Below are 17,421 nucleotides of genomic sequence, written 5' to 3'. Positions count from 1 at the left end.
GGCAAATAGAAACCCCGAACTAACTCTGCCACTCCTTTGCCGAGGAGGGTGGAATGGGGTGATGCAAGAGAGTGGTTGTTAAAAAACGAAAGAAAGTGAATTTCGGAAAAGCTTACTGGGCAAATAAAAGAAGTAAGCTCGATTTCTCCCATCGTGCAGGTCCTTTTGTGCTCAAATGTTACGTTGTTACGGTAGAAATCGAAAAGTCTTTACTATCACACCAAAATGCGAGAACAACAGACTTCACTTTTGCTCCAACTTCCTTGGCGTGTGCGAAAGCTCGAGCGAAAGCTTTTCTGCCGAAGAGTTCTTATAGGCCGCAGATTCCGCCGTTTGGCACGCTGGAACTCACCTGCACCTGTGTGTCCTGCACCAGAATGCGATCTAATGAAGACGAATCGAGCCGAGTGTAAGCGCTTCGGTTCGCCACTGTGCCAAGGACGAAGGAGAGTGCTTGTATCCTTGCCGGAGCATGAGTTCCGTCTGGGCGCTGTGTTGTGACGGGTTTGGTAACATTCTGAGAACCGTTCTCCATCTCCGCACGCACGGAGAAATAAAAACAAAATCCACCTCTTCCCATCAACTACATCATCTTCACCCATCCTTGCGTTACTGGTCTTCTGGCTGCTCCCAACTCAACCACACGAGACAATCATTACGCTCTCGTCAAGGATGCAAGGATTTAACTCGAGGCAAGCCGGTGTGCTCCGAAGCTATTTCCGTGGACCGAACGTAAGGGGTCAAGGACGTTTGAATATCAGACGATGGTAAATGGAGATGGGTGCCAATACGAGGAGCTTTCTACGTCACGTCAAGCATAATATAAACATTCCACAAGCAATGAATACAAATACACAATTGAGTCTACTTTGTAATTTAAAAAGGATACATTTTGCTCTTATTTTCTCACCAATGTTCCCCGCCAATGTTTCAAATACGAACTCTCATCCCAAACTTGTTCTTTATTCGTAGCAAACATCCATCAAGACGCGGGATCCTTCAAACACAATAAGTTCACCCATCATAACAAACAACCCCTTCAGAGTTCAAACCGCCCAGCCACTCGGGGGGCCGTTGTTGAGCGATGCCAGAAGCTCCTTCGTCCTTCACCAATGACGGCACAACCGCCAACAAAGAGAGATCTGACTAGCAATCATGCGTCAAAATAAGATGCCAACCATTTATCATGCTCAAAAACCCGTACACACAACACCGGCCGCCAGAGCCACCAGATTACGCCACTTTCGGATATGATACGAGCGGAGTGAACAATATTACGTGGTGTGTTGTTGTTACTTTATATAACAACTACACAGCCCGCTGGAGCTGCCTTAGCCCTGAGGGCGAAGCTCGCCAGCAACGAAAATGAAACCTGGAAAAGCACTTTGCTAGAATAACAGCAAATTTCTTTGCCGTCCAAACGAGATATATGCTGGACCCTTTTTGCGAGGATGCAAGTTTGAGCGAAGCTAACTATCACAGAGCCACGGTAGAAACGATGTTAAGAGCTTGCGAAGGACGTATTCACAATGGTGCAAGTTCATTTAGATTAAGCGTGTTACAGAAAGCAAGAGCTAAATTGAAACAATTCACAATAAAAAATGGTTGAAGGATTGAACTTGGCTGAACAAGTGTAATGTCTTGTTTGTGATCTAAATCAAGAACTACAAACAAGCCAGCTTTTCTTTTACTGCACAGAAATGGACTTACGAACGTATCAAAGGATATTGGACTTTCTATGATCTCCGAGGATGTTTTAGAAGAAGATGCAATCTGTATCTTCATTGGGGAGTTGAACTCACGACCATTTGCGCAGACGACCGAGCGCTTGACAACGTCACCATGGAGGCGCTCATTAATTACTACATTCTTAGCGCCTTTTAAGCAACAATCTGCGAAGAATTGAATCAATGGTCTTTAAACGCGTACTAATTTTACAAACATACTTATTTTTCTAGTACCGTTTCATTCCAATATACTCTTTACCCAATGTATACTTCTAAAATCGCATTATTAAATCAAGAACAGCACCGTGCATAGACATAGGTGAACCGCGCGGCCAACCAACCTGACTACACATAAACTATTACCTAGAACTCCGAAAATAACGCAAAGGATATGCCGGAAAAGCACGCGCGAAAGGTAGAAAATTGAACCTATGGGACCAGCAACCAGCAACCAGTGCGGTAAAAGAAACGGGACGAATCGTGGAGGGCAACACACTACGATCGCGCCGCCATGCCCGACCTACGCCAACATTCATTTCGATCCATTTTTAGCATTTATATTGTTTATCGTTCCTTCGCTTCTCTGCAGCTTGTTCGCTTGTTCAGAGCGGTTCGCCAGAATGGCGAATTATTATTACACATTATTTTTTGTTTGGTTCACACCACATCACACCGCCTGCATTCCGGCGTACATTCCTTTGCTCCATTTAGCACTTTTTGGGGTTCCTTGTTTCGGCTTCATTTGGCCGCTTTACTATGCTTCTTCCAACCCCGTTCTTAGTTGCATCCAAATGGTTGAACTGTGTTCCAAGAACCCCCCGAGCTAGGGACTTCATTTGCCAGTATTTGTTTACGATCCATTATAAGTGTTTTTTTTTCGCTCTCTCACAATAATCACTACACTCTACTTTGGACGAAAGAGCAGCAGCTTGATAAGATTAGCTTCCTTTTTTATGAAGCGCTAATGTAACATTACTGCTTAACGTCATTACGAGCGGGCAAACATCACGAACGAATGGATAAATAATATTACCCGTACGCGTCTTTGACCTTTGCTGAAGGAATAGAGTACACACATATCTTGCTAAACTTCACATAGCCTCACTACATACGTGGAGTGGGGAGGAAAATGTAGAAAGCGCACTGATTGCAGCGCAGTAGTTTCTTCCTTGCCGGCTACAAGCAACGTCCACTTGCCACTCCGGTATGTATACTACGAAAATGCATCGACGTTCTCACTCTCTCTCTCTCTCATACTGTGTTTGAAATCCGATTTAGGCAACGCCATGCATGACCTCGAAAGTGTTCAAAGACTACATAACGCTCCTCGCTATGTACTGTACCCGATGCACAACAATGACGCACATTCCAGCCCTGCATACTGCCACAGACACCTAGCATGGACGATAAGGAAGTTTACGCCTCACCAGGTGGCTCCATCAGAGAAATGTGTTTGAAAAGTGTTTTTAAAAACAACCTCCAAAGGCAATATTTACATTGAAAAGTTAACGCGCTTCATGATTTTTCTTCTTTACGCACAAGATAACGATAAGCAACCCACGCTTTGGATCGATTTCATCACATCCGTAGTTGTCGTAGGTTCGGCATTATGTACTCAATCCTTCTGGTCGTCGCAATGGCAACGTACGCTCAAACATGGCAAAACCAGCGCCGTTTGATGTTAAGGCGAACCGGCATTAACCATTGCGAAACACTTCGCTAACCCCGAGTAACAAGTTATGTTTAAACTTGCGCGGGAGGAGTTTCCTCGCACGCTGCCTCTTTCGCTCCCTGTGTTCCACCACTCCGTTGTTGTTGATTTTGTTAATAAAAATTCTAACAATCCGTACCGTTCCACCTGCCCAAAATCGATACTAACTTCATTTGAAGGCATCCACACTCTGCTCTGGCATCCGTAATGGGGTCAACAGTCGGGTCAGCGTATCCAGCGTAACCTGGCTGCACCCGGTAAAAGCTGCACGTGAGCGGGGCCGGAGGGGGGCCACAAGCGACCTTGCGACGACGGAGGACGCTCTCTCTGTCTCATTCACTCTTTCGCACTCATTTTCACACCATCGGGAGCGGCATTCTGGTGCAATGAAATGCGCAAGGACATTCCACTGCAAAATTCCACCAAAACCGCCGTCACACAGCAGCAGGTGAGACGGCAAAGCGAGCAACCACCGAGAGCGAAAGAGCCACACAAACACGAGGAGGGAAAGTTCATTCTGGTGCTGCTCCAAACGTAACCTAAGTTGGGACAGTCTTTTTTGTCCTTTTTTGGGGGTGAGCATGCTTTTGTTTTTTATATAATAATAAGCGCGCACACAGCCCAACGAGCCCAAGGAGCCTGGGGCTTGGGGATATTACAAGGGAATTTTCGCTGGAAGGTTAATGTTGCAATTTGGGAGGTTCTCCACCCATGGGGGTTAACGAACAACCCGTGTTGTTGGGATGACCATGAGAAGCTTATCCCTGCTGAGATAATCGAATGTCAGTTCGAAGAAATCTTAACGGCTTGACAGTAACACGAACCCACAAATTATCCCCAAAAACCCCAATGAACTGCGTCCTCTTTACAAAAAGTGTACTCCAAAACAACATCTTTTGGCTCCCGAGTGGACCCGAAAATTCTTGCCCGCTTCCCCTTTTCCCCGTTCCTCCACCGTCACCGTTGTATGTTCAATGATCTTTTCAGCCAGTTTTTGCAAAAATGAACTTGCGTGAGGCATTGCCCTAGGTCAGGCACCGTAGGCAAATGTCATCGATCGATCCCTCTTCGAAGCCGGTTCAGGGCGTGGTGATGCAATGCAACCCAATGTGCCCGAAAGAGGAAAAACAAAAACGGCACAGTATGTTGGGATCCATCATGTGTACATAGCGCGGGAGGAGAAGGAGCGAAACAATGCGGAAAGCAACGAACTTTTGGGAGGCTCCCGGTAAGGACAACGATCTGCAATCGGGGAAATGCTTTCCTCGCCGAAGGAAGAATACATGATGGAGGGAGATTTATGTTTCATAGAAAGAGCCTTTCTTGTACCTATTTGGACAAAACGATAAGAATGTCGCTGTACATAAAAGCTGAGATTTTTAGCTGCGCGAAAGCAAAAGCATATGCAAAAAAAACTCAAAGTCTCTATAGGGTAAATGTACCAATAGTGGTGCAATTTGTAGTGGTACCGATGTGTTTTAATGGATTTAAAGTGACAGGAAGGACAATTTCTGAATATTTTAACACATATGTTTTGGAATATGTTTTATCTTCGCAACCACAACCATTTTTACCCTGAAATACATCAAATTTACGAAAAAATACATATTTTTGTGACTGCTTCGTTGTACCTATAGTGGTGGTATGGTTCCTATAGTCGTCGTATTGTGTTCCTATAGTGGTGGTAAACAAAGATGCATAAAAAACGGTGTATAATATCAATGAAACTTAGTTTCGAAGCTGTTTTCGTATGAATAGCAAGGATTACTGCCATAATATTGGTTTATTGCGTAATTTGATCGTAACAAAATGTATAAATTTGATTAATGAAACTATTCAATAAAGTACTGCATCACACCTGTTGTCAACCTACACCCGGAAGAGTGTGCTTGATTTGAAGTCAATTTTTCATTCAGACAGATAAGCGAATTTTGGCCTGTTTTTGGTAAATTACCTACATAAAACTTATTTCTTTTGCTTATTTTAGTGAAAACAGTACGACATGTCAAAAATTTCCTCAAAAAAAATCTAAAACGACCTGTTTTTATTGATTTTATAACTATAACCACTATAGGAACATGCCTGTTTTGTGTACCTATAATGGCACTATGGTAAAAAACACTTAAAAATGCATAAATATGGTCAAAAGGCAAATAATTTTAGTAAAATAATAACATTACATAACAGTTATGTTGAAAAACTAGTAATTGCGTGGTTATGTGGTCGTTTAGAACGTTAACAGAAAAATGAGTTTCGTTATGAAATCATAAGGATTTTGGAAAAATGTTGACACATTCCTCAAAAAAACGGATTTTTCGGTCACTAAGTAACGGAATGGCCCCATTTAACTTTTAAACCCTTTGTAAAAGGCTAAAGAACATTTCACACTAACGTAAATAACTTAATTACTTTTAACTTGCCCTATGAACCGCATTTTAGAGCAATAGCACCACTATTGGTACTACCACCACTATAGGTACATTTACCCTAAAAAAAGAAAAAAAGGAAAAAAAAATCAAAATGGTTTCTTGTCCTTTTAAGCGCGAAAAGGATGCATGTCATTTTCTTTTTTGCACCAACTAAAAAGGGCTTGAAGGCAACCCTTGCCAGTGCTAGGGGCGCGATGAAAGCAGGAAATTGAAAGTGATTTTTTTCTGTGAGTGTGTGTGTGTGTGATTGCTGTTTGCATCATCCGCCCCATAACTGCAACTGCGCGTTCTCAATAATGCAACCGCGCGTTACACTGGACTCACCTACACATAGAGATAGTGAAAGAGAGATAGAGAGAGCGAGAGAGAGTCACTAAAGCACACACCCACACAATCGCAATTGAATGAAGCATTTCATAATGATTCGCTTACATACTGCAGAGTCACAATGCATTCTCACCGTTCGCGTTAGATAGCACAATCGGTTTCCTCCACCTTCTCTTCCACAGTTTTCCTCCCAACCAAGTAAAGGAATGCACCACCGGAAACAGATCTGTGACTCTGCGTGTGTGGGTGTGCCGTCGAGGTCGTCACACAAATCGATGATGCCATCGGTGCTCGGTGGAGCCGGACAGGATTCAAGTTCATTGCCTTTCCGGGATGAAAATAGAAAACTCGGGAAATGCAACCACAGCCCGTCTCTCTTTCTCTCACAAGCTTTGTTCGCCTGCTTTGGGATCCGCCGCCGTTCTATCCCGATGGGAAGAGGAATTTCGGAACGGTAATTGAAAGCTGCGCCGGCGCGAGTCCCCAAAACCCAACTACAGATGCATTTCTCCTCAGCAAAAATCACCCCCCACCCGCCCGCTTGGTGCATTGCAAAGCCCTGCAGGTCCAAGGGGAAACAAAAAGGGCACACGGCATAGGGTGTGATAAAGGGAGTGAGTGTAATTGCGTCATTAGAAATAGTACACACACGCATTGCAAACGGTAACACGTCGTGATTAAAAAAATGACTTCATAAATATCGAAAAAAATTCTAACTAATGTTGAATGATTTTATAAATATTTAAAAATCTTTATTACAGTCAAAGACTCACCATTTTTATGATTTAAAGCACCTCTCTCCCCAAAACGACAACCGGTTCTTACCGGACAGAACAAACCGGCTCGTGGCTCGCGGCTATGCGCTGTCCATTATCTAATCAATCCACACCGGGTTCAGCCCCCCTTCCCGGTATTGGGGGAGGGATTCTTCCTCTCACGTGCACGAGCAAACGCGTATGAGGAAGCGCGCGCGCTTTGTTTACATCATTATCGAATTATTGCCTATCGCTTATCGCACGCAGTTCTTCCGACGAAGCTGGAGCGATGGAAAGGGCGATACTACCGAGAGGCGTGGTACATTTGAAGGCTAGCCCAAGATATGGACGGGTTTGTTTACCATTTGGGTATAGCTGGGGGTGGTGGCTATACGTTTTATAAATAGAATGTCCACTTTACTGGACTGACCACTTCCTGGAGGGTTTCAGGTTAGAACGAATTTATTCTCAAGAAGGTGTTCAAGTAAATAAATGAGCAAACTAAACATACAGAACTTACCTTAAATTGTACGGCGAATCCTTCGTTTGAACCTAATTTCTTCCTCTCCTAGAAACACATCCTTTCCCCTATACTTCGTTCCGATTGCCGCATCCTGTGCTCAGCCCTCTCAACCATTACAACACACCTTTTTTCGGAACATTCTAGACGGTCTTCTCCCTCCCAAAGGGAGCGTCATTTCGTCACGGGAATAACGGGGAAAGGGATACACGTTCACGAAATTTCCATACCCCCCAAAAACCGGAAGCGAACCGTCTTGTACACGCACGCACTGAGGCGACGGAAGACTATTGCCATGGAAACCCACACCCTACGCCTCTCGTGCTCTCTCTCTCTCTCTTTCCTCCAAACCCAAAAAGGTACTGACACACTATCGGCCTTTTTTATTTTCTTTTCGATTGTAATTTAATCAATTCTGTGCACCCAAGACACCCAAGCAAGACATACAAAACAAACGCGTTTTGCTTTTGTCACATAATTTCACGCACCGTACACCCCCTTTTTCGCCCTCCCAGAAGGAACGCACGTAAACATCGTACCGCAGCACGCGCGCGTTATCAGTCGGGAAATGGCGAGAAAAACACACTCACTCATACACACACACTTACTATCTTTTTTCCACACCAATTTGATACAACGTCTTGTCCCCCGCCGCCAGATTGTGGAGGATTGGTTTTGTTTTCACCGACACCGATTAGAAGGTTCACGGACGACACACGGACTTTCACCGAGAATGGTGACCGCTTGCTTCGATCTGATTGTGCACTGACCGCACTTTGAAAGCATAACCCAAACACTCACACACACACTGCTACCCGTTTTATGCTGCTCGGTATGTTTTTATGCTGTTTTAAAGCGCATTCAATCGCGCACTTCCTCGCGAGAACGGTGGCGGCAGAGGAGGCGGGACCGAAAACGAAGTGGTATGCTGCGCGCACATACACACACTCGCGCGCAGGGGGTGTGAGGGAGGTGTAAATACTGATTTGACATTACGGTTTGTTGTTACGCCGTGCTGCTTGACAGTTCTGCCAGCCCTTTTCTTTTTGCTGCCTTTTAAAAAATCTCTGCTCTGCTACGCAGGAAGAAAGTAAAACGCACCACCGAAGCAACAAAACATCCCCATTCTACACGCACACACACACTTGTGCACGTTTTCTCGCGGGTTACGCGACTGGCCATTCACAACCGCGTTTTTTTTTTGGGTTGCTCCTGCTCGTCTATAGCGCGAGACACAAACGACGACACATTCTAGATGAAGCTGAGCTCGGTACAAGAGATGAGGGAAGGGAAAGGACACTTTTTCTAATGTATTTCTATTACCCAAAACACACTACACCGGGACGAGGTGCACACGTACACTGCACACACACACAAACAGGCACACACAACCGCGCACAAACAATCGAACACGAGGCGCACAAACACACAGACGAGCGTTCAAAACAATTAAACGCAGCTCCCGTCGTACGCGGTTCCACCAACACGAATGGAATGTTTTGACAGCGCAGGCAGAGTGAAAAGTGAACCTCGCCAGAGAGCGCTCGCACACACACACACGCGCATGCAGTACGACCCGTTCTGAGCGCGCAGGGGTGTCAAACTCCGTATAGCGAAGCGTTTCCAAATAATTTTACCGCTTTGTACAAATTATTATTTTTTTATTTTAAGTAATGTAATTCCAATCCATCTATTGAAATGAGTTTTTTTTTTTTAAATTGTGCAATTTCATGTGCATCTACGATGATATTTGACTTTTTTTCTCCACTTGAAAGTCGACCCGTTGGAGGCCCTCAAGAGCAGGGTTGCTTGGAAAATAAAGTCTCTATAAGGCAGGGTTACAGATTACACGTGTTGTTACAATTAACTGTTTATTGTATTCAGAAACAATTCCATCTAAAAGGAAAACTGATACGTTATGGCTTGTGTTATGGCTAGTTTCAAAGTGGTCTCCTCCTGCTGGTTTTACCTACTAATATCGATATAAGGCACATTAATATTATCGCAATTCCATTCTTCTACGGGTTGATTCAATGTTCGTTTTTTTTTGGTATAAATGCTACAGGACATTCCCACTGTCCATCATCAGATCCTTCATCCATTTCTCCCTCTTGAACGCTAAAGTTCACTGCGCCTGTTTTTCGTCTCCAAATCATGCTCTCCCTGCCCAATGCCCGACTCGCTCAGCAAGGCCGGCGCATTCGGCAGCTGCTCCTTGTCCCCCTTCTTTGGTTCCTGACTGGTCTGACCCTGGCCACCGTCCCGCGTATCATTGCTAACCATTCCCGAGCTACCCTTGCTTGGCCCACCAACAGCCGGCAGTGTTCCGTCGATCCGCAGCGAGTCCTCCGTGTCGGAGATGTACCCCTCGTCCCCGGTGTAGTGCGTAGGGTAGAGCAGCAACGGTGCCGCACTCCAGGCACTCAGCGTCCGGTCGCGGAAATGGCTCGTCCAGCTCTCGTTCGGATGGTTATCGAACATGATCGGCAAATACTCGTCCACAGGCAGCAGCTTGCTGAGCGGTTGCTCGCGCAGCAGCTTCTTCGCGCCCTCCAGCGTGATCACGTACCCGAGCGTCCAGTACGAGTAGCCCGCCTTCACCAGGTACTCCGATCCATCGATCCACTTTTCGTCCTCCTCCTGGAGCCGCTTCCGCCCGAAGTAGATCAAATCCCAGCCACCGATGCGACGTGCATCGGCCAGCACATCGTACGCCCGGCGGCGGAAAAATGGCTCGAACCGGATGTCATCCTCCAACACGAGCACTTCCTGCTGGTTGAGCCGTACCATACGCTCCCAGATGTTGTAGTGGCTCAGGAAGCAACCGATCTCTCCCATCGTCATCGGGCTGGAAGAACAGGGGAAAAAACGCTAAAGTAAACAACGCAAAAAGGCAACAAAAAGCTACGCACCGCTTGTGGAAGGGATCGGCATAACCGGGCAGAAAGCGGATGCCCATATCGTACACTTTCTTATCGCTCAGCTGCTTCCCATCGACGGCGGGGAAGTGTTCCACGTCCAGGCCGAGCAGATCGAAGTGCTTCAACATTTTCGTACGCCGCTCCGTACGCCGCTCCAGATTGATCATGTAGATGTGGGAGAGGGACAGTTTGTCTCTGAGGTAATGCAAAGAAAGAAACGAAATCAATGATTTATGTAGAAACACTCCAGCAAAGAAAGGTCTCCGGCTTACTTTGGAACATCCGCAACGAATCGGCTTAAATCCTGCTTCAACGACAGCGCCCCATACTCATTCACGATGTAGCTGAGCACGTTGGTCAACTGTTCCAAATCTTTGCCCGGAACTGTTTCACCCGCCTCCAGCGGCACCATGATGTACCCGTAAAGCAGCTCATTGCACACATACATCGGAATTCCTGAGTAGTTCGCCGACATGGCAAATATGATGATATCATCCACCGGCCCATCGTACCGCCCGACCGGGAGGTTTTTCCGCTCAAACGTTAGCTGGCGCGTTTGGGCAATGTTAAGGCTGACCAGCACGGCCGTATGCACCATCGGCACCGGCCACTGGCCGATCTGGTCGTAGTTGAGTATCTTTTTGTAATCGTCCGTCCGCTGGTAGTAGTAGTCTGACGTCATGCCGCACCAAAAGTTCGAGTACAGCCCATCGGACACGAGCATGGGCGCCACGATCGGCAGCTTCCGGTCGATCAGCTTGCCCAGCGTATTGCTGTTTGTTAGGAACACATCGGCATCGATGAACTGTTGAGAAGAAATCGAAATCACAACATTATTACCCCATTGGATTGAGTTTTTTGCTATCAACTCACGAAGATATAGTCGGCCCACATCATTCTTGCGGCTTGTAGTGCATCCTGCTTCAAGCGAATCACATCACTAAACCGTTCCTCATTCCAGTGTGTGCTTGTTTTCTCACTTTCGCGCTTTCCTCGCTCGCTGCGGTATTTGAAATCCACACTATGGTACAGCGAGGACGTTCGCTTCAGCCATGCTTTGGTAATCTCAATGCTGCGATCTTCATTATGATCCGAACGGATCCTGCCAAAAGGGGAACAAGAACGTTTTATAGCGTTACGAGAACCCTCACCGGGGTAGATTAATCATTAACACTTACCACAATGACATCCGATCTTTGGGATAGTCGAGATCCTCCAAGTACGAGAAGAAGTACGGCAGCGTGTGCGCTTTGTTGCGCACCAGCACTGCCACCATTACGGTTGGAAGTTGCTCCGTAAGCTCTATCTGATTATCGCCGCTAACGATTGTCGTCGTCAGCAGTAGTGCCAGCATCATCGTCATCATCGCTAGCCCCGCAAATGCGCCACCGCTGCTGCATCGCACCGACACTATAGAACACATGCTGGCGTTTGTGCGAGTTTTAACGTAGTTAATACAAAAACTTAACAGTAAGCACACCACAACTAGCCCTTTCGCTACAACACCGACTATTGCTTTTTCTGACTCATATCAACTTCCGCTTCCGCCGTCGCCACCGCTCGCCAGATGAGAAACAGATGAGTTTTCCGTTCCGATCTTTACCGTAGCGCACAAGCATGCAAACACACCAACACACACACACACGCAACAGAACAATGTGCGGCAAATGTCAAACCGTACCCCCACGGAGCATAGCCTGCTGACGCGTAGAGGGGATGATGTTTTATGCTGGTTTGTTTATGTTTTCCTTCATTTTTCAATGCACGCAACCAAACACACACACAGAGATAAAAACGCCAATGATGTAGGATGTAGAAAAACAAATATTGCACAGCAAATTTATTTCTCACCAATACAAAATAATGGAAATTATTAACTAATTTCTTAATCCAATACACTATCCTTAATCGCTACAGCAAAGTACAATTTGTATCTTTTGGTTTTTTTAGTTTGTTCAATTCCATCACTAGGAAAGCAAGAAGTACCATCAATTGTTCAGAAACGCTACAGCACTGGGGCGTAAATGTGGAGGGAGGGGGTGACATATTAATACAGCATAAAAGATGAGATACATCGATATGTGCGCCGGAGCTGTTCCGGGGCGGCTCGGACCTTTAAAACTGCGGCAGGCACACCTTCTCCGCAAACAGCTCCGATATGACCGTGATCCACAGGGCCAGCACGAACATGATGTACGATATGCCGACCTGGTGCGAATGGGGCAGATGGTACGGTTGGCCACCGATCTCGTCCACATGGAATCCGAGCGGAAATATGACTGCCGCAAGACAGAACAGCACCACTGCAATGGGAAAGCGGTGAGAATTCGATGTTGGGTTACTTAATACCAATCGCCCCATATACTCACTTGCAGTAAAGCCGACCCACCGGGCATAAGGGATCACATTACGGTCCCAGTTGCTGGACGCCAGCAGTATGATGGTGGTTGTAATACAGATGCAACCCACGAAAATACATATCAACGCGATCAGCCACTCCGGCTGCAGCTCCGGTGTGAAGCAAACCTGCGGCCGGTTGTACAGCGTCATACACGTCCACATCAATCCCAGCCGCGTTTCACCTGCCGAAGCGAAAGGACAAAGATTAGTCAGTCGACCTCCCTATTTTGCAACCCCCTTCGTATACCTCCAACACTGGTCACAATCCAATCGGGCATGGCCAAACTAACGATCGCACACACATCCGCCGCCATAAACAGCCCAGCGCTGATTGTAGTTAGCTTGTCCATTTTAGGGGTGTATTTCACAAAAACGTCCTGTTTATTGCAATACTGGTAACTCTGCTCAGAGAAACATATTTTGCCCTCCTCTTCCTGTGCTTGCGGAAAAAAGGTTGCTGCTTGCAAAATTGGAATGTTTATGTTTTGGGTTTGGATGACAGATGCGAATGTTTTTTTTTCTTGTCTTGTGCAACTGTTGTAGGGTTCCGCTGGATTAGTTTGGTTTTTATTTTAACTGATGCATACATTTTTTACATCGAAATTACATTAATTGCTAGCATCGCAAATGAAGTAAGCACACATAAAACCTAAAAAGCAGCATTTCAGATCGTCTGAAATATAAATCAATAAAATAAAAAAAACGCTTGTTTTCAAACCCCTTCCACAAACCATTTACAGTTCAGCCCGCGCAGTTTTCACTGCGAAAAGTAAACAAACTGTCAAACAGCATCGGAATTTGTTGCCCGATTTTCAGTTCGGTTCGGTTTTTTTTTCTCGCATTGTTGCGCTGCGAGTGAATCCTTTTCTATAACTCCCGGCTGTTCTGTGTGGGAAACGAAAATGGCCTATTGGTCCGGACGGAGGTGCCTCAGAAGTCAAAACCCCCATTAGTGCGCGAGTGTGTATGTGCGTGGATTTTACAACCACTTGTTTGTGTGGTCGGGCAAACACACCTTCTCATCGCATTCAACATGAGCGACCTAGATGATCCACTTTGTGGGCAGACACAGTCGTCCCAGCAGCAGCAACAGCAACACCAACAACCTCCAACTCAAACAACACCCCGCAGTTCCCTCGGCTCGGGTGCACTGTCCTACAGCAATTCCTCCATCTCGCCGTCGACGAGCTCGAGCAGCTCCGGGTCGGCCAAATCCGCCGTCAGCGAGTGCTTGGGTGCGTGGCTCAATTACCTCCAGATTATGAACAACCTGTGTGCGGCCGGCTACCGGCTAGCGCAAACGATTGCCGCCCTCGAACCGTGGGCGTACTTCGAACATCCGAGCACAACCACCGGCGGCGGCGCTGGCCAATCCGGATCGGGGGCGAGCAATCCATCCGGCATTCCGTCACCCTCGCAATCGGCACAGCAACAGCCGGGCCCACAGATACCGCAGCTACCGTTCACCACCTCGCAGATTCCGTCGCACATGGCGTTCCAGTTTATCACGGCCTGGGACGAGCTGGCGCGGGCGTCCGTCATGGCCACCAGCACGGTCAAATCGCACATCGTAAGCGTGCTGCAGGACTTTAAGACACAACCGCTGGCGACGGTGGAACAGGACAGCGAGCTGCTACATATCAAGGAGTACAATCAGCTCATTCTGCAGGACAACGCACAAACGATGATCAATCTGCAGCACCAATTCTGTGTCGCTTCGTGCGACGCTTTCGCGCAGCTAATGTGCTGCTACCAGTGCCAGACGCAGGTGGGATTTCCGCACGACCCGGACTGCCCGATGGTGCAGCACCCGATGTCGGCCGCCGCAACGATCGCTCGCACCGGCGGTGGTGGGGCGGACCAACGCTCCCAAACGCCTTCGCCGCACTTCGGCATGAAAATGCAGGAAAATGCCCGGCTGTACGATCGTACCGGGTCGATCTCGACGCAAGGTTCCTCCTCGGACCACGGGACGACGGCGTACGAGCAAACGCGTGGCCCCTCGCCCCACGACATTCGTGGACCGAGTCCGATTCAGGGGTATTTGGACAATATAAGGGGTCCACTGCCAAACCCGGGTCATCTGTCGGGCATGAAGGCGCCGTTCTATCGGGGCTCACGCTCGCCATTGAATTTCCCCCTCTTCACGCTAAACGGACAGCGTCGCTGGTCGGAAGCGGCAGCAGGGGAAGTTAACTCCGAGGCAGCGCTCGATCCGGAAAGCCAAATGCGTCGCTGGTCAATGCCGTGGGAAGCGAAGGCAGACAAATCGACGGTGCACTGGAACCAGACGCGCCTGATGCCGATCTCGAAGCTTGCTGTGCCGGCGTCAGGGCCGGGACCGACGCCGAAATCGTCGCTCGGCGATCGTAGCCAAAGCACCACGCCGGACTCTACCTGGCACTCGTCCATCACGAGCCAGGACGGGTTGGTGGAAGCGATACAGCTACTGTCCTGCCGACCGATTCACCGGATGCAGCCGATGATGATGATGGCACCGCCCAACATTGGGCCACCGTTCGTCGAGGAGCCCTCCGGGATGGTGGGTAGCATTGAGACAAAGAAATTTTTGATTCATTATTCTATTAAGACTTACCGTTTTCTTGTTGACGCAGCAGCAACAGGAATCTCACAACGTGTCGGGCAATCCGCCCGGTCTGTACGGTATCTGGACGCAGCAGAACCCGCCCAGTGCCATGCTGCGCCAGTCGACCGTGGCCACGATGCAGCAGGACCGCATGGTGCCGCTGATGAACTACATTCGCGAGCAGGACTCATCGATTGACGAAAATCCACCTAACTAAACTCACACTCGCGCACCAGAGGCAAGAGGCGAACTCATACTAACAAAACCATCATTACAGGTGCCAGTGCGCCATTAACCGCTATCGTAAGGGGGGGAACTTATTCCATTGATGGTTCCTGCAGCAGCGGGTGGCATAATCACATACCAAAGCATCATTATATTAGCATCATACCAAAACCCATTTTAGGACGATATTGGAAGGTTAAATTTTATACAAAAACCAAAAAGAAACAAACGGCGACTAGGGAGAGGGGATAATATTTTGGCCCCATACACTTTTTGTCTCACTTCTGTAATGTTTAAAGTGTACTCATCATATACATAGACGGAAAAGTATGATATTCTTTACACGAAACGTTAAGGAAACCGAGAGAGAATCTTTAACCGTTCGATCATGACAAGATATAGTGGAAACGACGCTCACATTTACATTACATTATATACAGACACGACAGGGGCCGGATATTTAAATGTTTAGAACTAACTCTGCAAATTCGTACTGAATTTCTACTATATATACAAATCTCAAGTGTAACCATTTTACACGTTTCCCCGTAGAGAGTGTCTGTCTGTGCGTTCTCGCGATCGATAGCAAAAAGAGGCAAAATCGCTTAAACAAACTGTTTGTTCCTTCGTTGGTTCACCTTCGTTACTTTACGTGGTGCATATTAAATTATTATTCACTACTTTAGCCCACGTGGGGCCAGTAAATAGAAACGATTAGTAAGTAGTAGTATTACATTGGAAGGTTTATTGGGTTTTCTATACTTCAATGGACAAGCGTGTTTATGTGTACTAATATTCGGGGTAGTAACACAATTTAATAAATCTGGCTGTCTACTAAAATAATGCAAATCTATTCCACTTTCGATTTGCTTCTTAACCGAAAGCACGTTTGACGATGAAATAAAAATTCATAAAAAATTTGAATTCAAGAGTTGAGAAAAAATAAAAAGAAAAATTGTAAAAGAAAATCATCCTCCTCCTTCTCCTCGGGCACGGTTGTTAACACTAAAATAGTACAATTTAGCAGGTCGACGCAGAATCGAACCCCCTTTACGAAGGTACGGGAAGGGTTGAGAGTTCTACCTTTAGCTTATCGTACATATCCTGATAGTCGGGATGCTCCCGGATCAGCATCGCGACCGTGCCGCGCTTCACCCCCATCGCTGCACCGAGATCCTTCCGGCTCGGCATGTAGCAGTAGGGAATATTCTTCTCCTCGCACACGGCCGGCAGGTGGCACATGATTTCGATCGGTGTCACATCGCCGGCAAACACAACCAATCTGTGCAGAGAGATGAGTAGGGACATTATTAAACAAGTCAAGCGAAAGGTCGGTTTGAAGCCGTTCAAAGCAAGACACACTTACCCTGTCTCTCCCTTGCGCAGCCGGATCTGAACGTCCTTCAGTCCGTTACGCAGGAAGTTCTTCTGTTTCGATGCTACAAATACAAAACAAAGGATGGCGTTAGATCGTGCAACAACGAACTGTTGTAAACCACTTCCAGTCCTACCTTTTTCGATAAGCTTGTGAACCTTTTTGGTGAGCTTCTTGGACGCCATTGGCTGGGCGATTGCGCTGGCATTGCGGACCTTGTCCTCGTACGAGTCTTCCTCCTTCACTACCACCGAAGTGTCGACCTCCTCGGCCGCATCTACCTTTTCCGTCTTTATTTTACCCATTTTACGATGTGAAACGTTTTGTGTGAAGTTAAAAATGTGATAAATTATACACGACCCGGCGTATATTCTTCCCGCACGTGTTTCGGCTCGCGATGCAGTGTGTGATTTTTGACAGCAAAACAAGCCCACTTTGACAGCA

The 17,421-nt window shown here is 47.0% G+C and overlaps 5 protein-coding genes across 6 annotated transcripts in view; 1 reads left to right on the top strand and 4 right to left on the bottom strand.

The window, feature by feature from the left end:
* The window catches only part of LOC120903008 (ecdysone receptor), a 188,624-nt gene extending 179,676 nt beyond the window's left edge, over window positions 1-8,948 (bottom strand). The window contains exon 1 of the mRNA XM_040312175.1: window positions 8,793-8,948. The gene's annotated coding sequence lies outside the window, so the exon portion shown is untranslated. The remainder of the gene's footprint in view (window positions 1-8,792) is intronic.
* Window positions 8,949-9,307: 359 nt separating this feature from the next.
* Window positions 9,308-12,050, bottom strand: LOC120900550 (glycosyltransferase 25 family member). The gene is made up of 5 exons (XM_040307684.1): window positions 11,569-12,050; window positions 11,264-11,492; window positions 10,663-11,195; window positions 10,382-10,585; window positions 9,308-10,317 (listed from the first exon to the last, which is right to left on the bottom strand). The coding sequence occupies exons 1-5, from the start codon at window positions 11,811-11,813 to the stop codon at window positions 9,588-9,590; spliced, it is 1,941 nt and encodes a 646-aa protein (XP_040163618.1). The 5' UTR covers window positions 11,814-12,050; the 3' UTR covers window positions 9,308-9,587.
* Window positions 12,051-12,196: 146 nt separating this feature from the next.
* Window positions 12,197-13,291, bottom strand: LOC120900554 (uncharacterized protein C16orf52 homolog A). Its single transcript, XM_040307691.1, has 3 exons — window positions 13,038-13,291; window positions 12,760-12,972; window positions 12,197-12,693 (listed from the first exon to the last, which is right to left on the bottom strand). The coding sequence occupies exons 1-3, from the start codon at window positions 13,138-13,140 to the stop codon at window positions 12,506-12,508; spliced, it is 504 nt and encodes a 167-aa protein (XP_040163625.1). The 5' UTR covers window positions 13,141-13,291; the 3' UTR covers window positions 12,197-12,505.
* Window positions 13,292-13,560: 269 nt separating this feature from the next.
* LOC120900551 lies at window positions 13,561-16,445 on the top strand. 2 transcript variants are annotated; one of them, XM_040307686.1, is made up of 2 exons: window positions 13,561-15,332; window positions 15,409-16,445. In XM_040307686.1, the coding sequence occupies exons 1-2, from the start codon at window positions 13,824-13,826 to the stop codon at window positions 15,592-15,594; spliced, it is 1,695 nt and encodes a 564-aa protein (XP_040163620.1). In that variant the 5' UTR covers window positions 13,561-13,823; the 3' UTR covers window positions 15,595-16,445. The 2 variants fall into 2 exon arrangements, with proteins under 2 accessions (XP_040163620.1, XP_040163619.1); XM_040307685.1 differs by having other exon boundaries at window positions 15,406-16,445.
* Window positions 16,325-17,403, bottom strand: LOC120900556 (H/ACA ribonucleoprotein complex subunit 2-like protein). Its single transcript, XM_040307692.1, has 3 exons — window positions 17,114-17,403; window positions 16,969-17,041; window positions 16,325-16,884 (listed from the first exon to the last, which is right to left on the bottom strand). The coding sequence occupies exons 1-3, from the start codon at window positions 17,280-17,282 to the stop codon at window positions 16,653-16,655; spliced, it is 474 nt and encodes a 157-aa protein (XP_040163626.1). The 5' UTR covers window positions 17,283-17,403; the 3' UTR covers window positions 16,325-16,652.
* Between the last annotated feature and the right edge of the window lie 18 nt (window positions 17,404-17,421).

This window comes from Anopheles arabiensis, chromosome 3 (assembly GCF_016920715.1).
Source record: "Anopheles arabiensis isolate DONGOLA chromosome 3, AaraD3, whole genome shotgun sequence".
NCBI classification, from domain to species: domain Eukaryota; kingdom Metazoa; phylum Arthropoda; class Insecta; order Diptera; family Culicidae; genus Anopheles; species Anopheles arabiensis.
The sequence above is the reverse complement of the archived record's forward strand: the minus strand, read 5'-3'. Positions and strand labels throughout refer to the sequence as shown.

What these genes read in the sequence shown, in the direction of transcription:
- LOC120900550 (XM_040307684.1), bottom strand. Translation starts at nt 11,813, where the DNA reads ATGTGTTCTATAGTGTCGGTGCGATGCAGCAGCGGTGGCGCATTTGCG. An exon ending in TTCGTTGCGGATGTTCCAAA is followed by an intron (nt 10,586 to 10,662) that starts GTAAGCCGGAGA and finishes GCATTACCTCAG; the next exon opens with AGACAAACTGTCCCTCTCCC. An exon ending in GCCGATCCCTTCCACAAGCG is followed by an intron (nt 10,318 to 10,381) that starts GTGCGTAGCTTT and finishes CTGTTCTTCCAG; the next exon opens with CCCGATGACGATGGGAGAGA.
- LOC120900554 (XM_040307691.1), bottom strand. Translation starts at nt 13,140, where the DNA reads ATGGACAAGCTAACTACAATCAGCGCTGGGCTGTTTATGGCGGCGGAT. An exon ending in GATTGTGACCAGTGTTGGAG is followed by an intron (nt 12,973 to 13,037) that starts GTATACGAAGGG and finishes TCGCTTCGGCAG; the next exon opens with GTGAAACGCGGCTGGGATTG. An exon ending in GTGGGTCGGCTTTACTGCAA is followed by an intron (nt 12,694 to 12,759) that starts GTGAGTATATGG and finishes TTCCCATTGCAG; the next exon opens with TGGTGCTGTTCTGTCTTGCG.
- LOC120900551 (XM_040307685.1), top strand. Translation starts at nt 13,824, where the DNA reads ATGAGCGACCTAGATGATCCACTTTGTGGGCAGACACAGTCGTCCCAG. An exon ending in TCGAGGAGCCCTCCGGGATG is followed by an intron (nt 15,333 to 15,405) that starts GTGGGTAGCATT and finishes TTGTTGACGCAG; the next exon opens with CAGCAACAGGAATCTCACAA.
- LOC120900556 (XM_040307692.1), bottom strand. Translation starts at nt 17,282, where the DNA reads ATGGGTAAAATAAAGACGGAAAAGGTAGATGCGGCCGAGGAGGTCGAC. An exon ending in TCACAAGCTTATCGAAAAAG is followed by an intron (nt 17,042 to 17,113) that starts GTAGGACTGGAA and finishes TTGTATTTGTAG; the next exon opens with CATCGAAACAGAAGAACTTC. An exon ending in CTGCGCAAGGGAGAGACAGG is followed by an intron (nt 16,885 to 16,968) that starts GTAAGTGTGTCT and finishes CTCTCTGCACAG; the next exon opens with ATTGGTTGTGTTTGCCGGCG.